The 5,000-nt window shown below is 45.7% G+C and overlaps 1 protein-coding gene across 6 annotated transcripts in view; it reads left to right on the forward strand.

Moving 5' to 3' along the window:
* sox5 (SRY-box transcription factor 5) overlaps positions 1–5,000 on the forward strand; it is a 91,474-nt gene that overhangs the window by 50,701 nt on the left and 35,773 nt on the right. For all 6 annotated transcript variants that reach the window (XM_083999107.1, XM_083999108.1, XM_083999111.1 and 3 more), the window contains one exon: positions 36–104. In XM_083999107.1, the coding sequence (XP_083855233.1) occupies positions 36–104 (69 nt within the window). The remainder of the gene's footprint in view (positions 1–35; positions 105–5,000) is intronic.

Here is a 5,000-nt window from a genome sequence, read left to right on the forward strand (position 1 = left end):
TATACATTCCAATGTGTTGTGTGCTCTGTCCTCAGATTGCCCGGCAACAGCAGCAGCTTCTGCAGCAGCAACACAAAATCAACCTCCTGCAGCAACAAATCCAGGTGAGGCCGGTTTGTGTGTGTGTGTGTGTGTATGTGTGTGTGTATGTGTATGTATGTGGGCTGCAACAATCACAGTTTTGTGATTGTGATTGTTGCAGCGTGTCTTTGCGCAGCCATCAGCATTTCGGACCTGAATCAGCGTCGTCTTTATTATATTCCCTCCTCCTCTAACACACAAACAGACACACACATTTACAACCTGTGTAATCACTGTGGTCAGTCTGCTTGGAGAAATCAGAGGTAGGAAGCTGGCAGGGGGCTTTGTGTGTTTAAGTCTGTATTATATAAATCAGTGTTTACACATCAAACTGCCAGTGAGGGACACTTCACTCGCGCTGAGTCCATAGGTGCAGCTCAACCAGAGGGAAAGCTTTGGAAAGAAGTTCAAACCCAATCAATGTTTTACATACAGTAGTTTCAGGTTATACACTGTAAAATATAATTCTTCATGTTAAACACTGAGACCAACAACTACTTTTCATTAGAAATTGCATGGGACTATGTCAGTTTGGGCGTTCAGGGATTCCTGTTTCAGATACTGCAGAGCTAATTAAATAGGTTCCGGAAAGTCCAGCTTATGTTTTATTTTTACAGTAGAAATAGTGTCCTTAATACAAATTAATATGATATGTATATATTATACATATATACATGTATAATATGATATGATTAGTATGATATGATAAGATATAACAAATGAATCTAGCAGGAATACATCCTGTCTGGTCCTGACTGGACTGGGTGTGATGTGTACCTGGGGATGATGAAGTGGTACCTTCACCCTCACAGCATTTTGTAAACAATGTGCTGTAGAATCTTCATCATCTTTTGAGTGTAGTTACATTCTTAGCCCATACGTATGTTTGACTGCATTCTGCACAGTCATAGAAAATATCCGAAAAACAAACAAACAAGGTATGTGTACATACTCTGCTTAGAATTAGGCCTTTTTCAGGCTTTGGGGTTTGCACATATTTGGTGTAGTATCAGCTTGTTTTCCTCCCCTCAGAAGAGAGGGATGGATTAAGTTTCACTCTGTTTCCACCAGACAACACTGGGAAATACAAACTTAGTTCACTTCTTATTTGGAGCGTCCTTGTTGTGAACAAGATGTTCAACAAATCTAATTATGTAGATTGTGAACAGACGTGAATAGCCTTAAAATAGAGCCAAAATCTACAAAGTAAATGAATTTAAGAAACTCCCCATGAATGTGAATCTGTGTCTTTAGGTCCAGAGAAAATGGGTGGGTATATATGTAACACTTAAAAAATGGAAGTATTGTCCTTTTGGGCGCTACACTGGAGCCTCTATGTTAGTCCAGGTGGCTTGGAACGAATAGCCCAGGCCTTTGTAAAGGCAGATGACACTGAATTTTGAGCTGAGAAAGCCGGGCTTTGTGTCATAAAGAGACACCCTGTCCAAGAAGGAGCGCACACACAAACACATTCCCTTTCCCCCCGAGAGTTTAGCCATACACAGTTTGTGTGATAAGAGACCTTGTGATAGTGTGTGTGTGTTTGTGTGTGTGTGTGTGTGTGTGTGTGTGTGTGTGTCCATGATTCTGTGCAAAGCAGCTGTGTTTATTTGCTTTGTGCAAGTTAAATTCTGAATTGTTCACGTTTTGTCCCTTTGACAAAAAAAAAAAGAGAGCACGTTTGTTTGGGAGGATTCCTCTGTGCGTTCTCGAGCGTCCGTTTCTTCACCCATGTGTATGTGCGTGTGTGTCTGCCGCAGCTGTGTGTTTTAAGCTATAAACACGTCCGCTCATGATTCACTCCCTCACGACCCCGCCGAGACAAAGCTCTCTTTTCCCATGACTTTGCAACCTTTTCCCAAACAAGCGTCTCTCCATTGAACGGGCCCAACAATAGTTTCTCACAAGCAGGGGCAGCTGTAGGCAGCCTCGTTAAGAGAGGAGCACAACACACACACACACACACACACACACACACACACATTCACGTATATCACACACATCAAAGTACACACAGACACCGACAAACATACAAAATACACGCCTTAACTCGCTCACACACATATCGCGAGCGGAGAGTGCTGCAACACTCGCCTGATGATCAAACACACACTCATCATCAAAGACTTGGTTGAGAAATACACTGCTTAATCATTCATGAAGAGATTGTCCACACAATCCCACAATACAATGGCCTGCCAGAGAGAGGCCACCAGGTTCAGTATGTTGGGGTGTGTGTGTCCGTGCGTGTGTTTTTTGTCTGTATGATAAGCCCCTTGTGATTGCATTTCCCCCTAACGAGGCTGAGTTCAGCTGTCCCCTCTCTGTGTGTGTGTGTGTGCGCGCGTGCATGTGCATGTGCATGTGTGTGTGTGTGTCCGTGCGTCCTTGGCTTTGTTAGGCCCAAACCCCCAAAGGCCTGTGAAGAATGCTTTCAACCGTCCACTTGGAAGAGGTGATGAAATGAAATGAATAATCAAGCTCATGAAAAAGAGAGTGACACACATCCCTCATGAAAGGAGGACAAATTATTTATTGTCCTTGCGTCCGGTTTCCTATTTCTTCTCACCCTGAAACCCAAATCACGCTAGCGCTGTGCATGTTAGCGTCGGCCATGTAGGCCAGCGGCAAACAAGCCTGTTGTTTCCAGAGGCAGCAGCAGCAGCTAATGGAGGAACCACCAGTCAGTACTGTTCACAAGTCACTCATTGATTCTACCTGGAATTATCCATCAATTACCATCAATTATGATCCATCCATTTTGCTCCCCCTCACACACACACACACACACACACACACACACACACACACACACACACACACACACCTATTTGCCTGCAGTTACACAAACACATTGTTTTGCTTGCGAGGGAGCTTTTATTGTAAAACACCTAATCCTAGCTTAACCCTTGATCTGTTTTTAGTCCCAGGTCCTGAACTTAAACTGAACTTAACTTTAACCACTATCCTGACTAAGCCTCTAATTATGACCCATAATCCTAAATTATCCCAAACTTTAACCCAACCAATTTAATACAGATTTTAATCTTAGACCAAAACCTAAATCCTGACCTTAAAGCGATCCCCCTGAGGAAGCAGGGGCCTAGAAAACGCTCCCTCGCTTTGTAACACCTCCTTCAGCCAGATGGAATAACAGCACAACTGGCTCGCACAAAAACTGGAAAAATAAGAATGTGTGTAGGAAAAGCCGCCGACACACACACAAACACACTGGTACCCCCTGCTAGGGGCCTTCTTGTTAAGCTCTAAGGGGTGAGCACATTTCCTCAAACCTTCCTTTGCTTTTCCTCTCGTCTTCTCTCGTTCTAATTAAATGACTTGTCTCCGAGGCTCCCTCCAGTGTTGCCGGGGACGACTGCTGCTGCCGTGCAGGGAAGCGCGACGGGGATGAAAGGAGCTCACCTGCCGAGCGGCTCAGAGCTTACCTTGAGAACAGGCACACATTTTCATAGAATAGACACACACACACACACACACACATACACAAGTACAATGTATATCGAAAACAGGGGGATGAGGGGACAACAGTGTGTCCTGCCTAATGAATCAAAATGCAATCAACCAAAACACACACACACACACTGTCAAATGTGTCTCGGTGGTGGCACCTCCATGTGCCGTCTTTCATCTCATCAAGCGCCACCGATGCTGCTGCCGGTCAGCAAAGCAGACCGGAGCAGAGGAGAGAGTGAGAAAGAATCAGAAAATGAGTAAAGCCACCTGATGCTTTGACTGGTTGAAGGGAGGCCAGACACGCTGGCGAGAGCGGCTAACGAGCTCTCTATTAAGGCTAACCTACATCGGTAACTCAATCACAAAGACACACACCTCTCAAAGTGCAATACCTAATGCGTCACAAGCGCGGCCTCTGTCTGAGATGAATGTTTTTCATTCTGCGGCGAAGAAAGAGAAGCACAAAAGCAGAAACTCTGACGGGTGCATGCTTTCCATTCATTTTCACATCGGCTGCAGACGGCATACATGCACACACACACACACACACACACACACACACACACACACACACACACACACACACACACACCGGGCACCTCTGTACCCTGTGCATAGGAGCGACTAACCCAATTGCCTGTGTAATTGTTTAATCATTCCTATTACACCGCAACCAGTGTAATTTGTTTCCCTTACGTGCTGTATGTGTCGACGTGCGTGCACGCGCAAACTGGTCCGCGACCAGCCAGCCGTTCCCTCTGAGAGCTACACTCACATGCTGTGGAACACACGCACACACACAGACATACCTGTGTGTGTGTGTATGCATCCTAGCCATTGCGGTGCCATTGTGTCATGAACCATGCCCCTACATTCACAGCAGGCTGGCCTCTAATAGCCCCTGTCCATAGAAACTTAATGGACTAATATTAAAAGCCAGCTACTGCTCTCTCTCTCTCTCACTCTCTCTCTTTCTCTCCCTCTCTCCAAATTAATTATTGGTTCTATCGCTCACACGTCCCCTCTTCAGCAATAGGTCATCCAGGTCTTGCATTAATTGCCGGAGCATATGGTCGCCAACAGATTTTAGCTGTGGGACTCGCACTTTAGCGGGGGCTATTTTGCGCGCTCAGATGCGAGCCATATTGTGCGGCGCTGGCAGCTATTGTTCGGCGCATTAACTTCATAGAGCTAATTACTCCCCAATAATAACTTTACCTTGGAGTTTTTAGCGCGCCACGTGCCAACCAACCTGTTTCGCACCCCATATGTTAATTAGCGGCCACATCTTCATTATGCCGCAGCGGCGCTTTAAGTTCAAGCTGTGCCGCCTGGCGCGTGGTGAACGCAGCCTCCACTCGCTGCCAATTATCCAACTCTTGCTCCCCTCTCCGTCTCTCTTTCTCTCACTCTTTCTCCCTCTCTTGTTCATTCTGGTGTCTCTG

The sequence above is a fragment of the Trachurus trachurus genome, assembly GCF_905171665.1.
Source record: "Trachurus trachurus genome assembly, chromosome: 23".
Classification (NCBI taxonomy): Eukaryota; Metazoa; Chordata; class Actinopteri; order Carangiformes; family Carangidae; genus Trachurus; species Trachurus trachurus.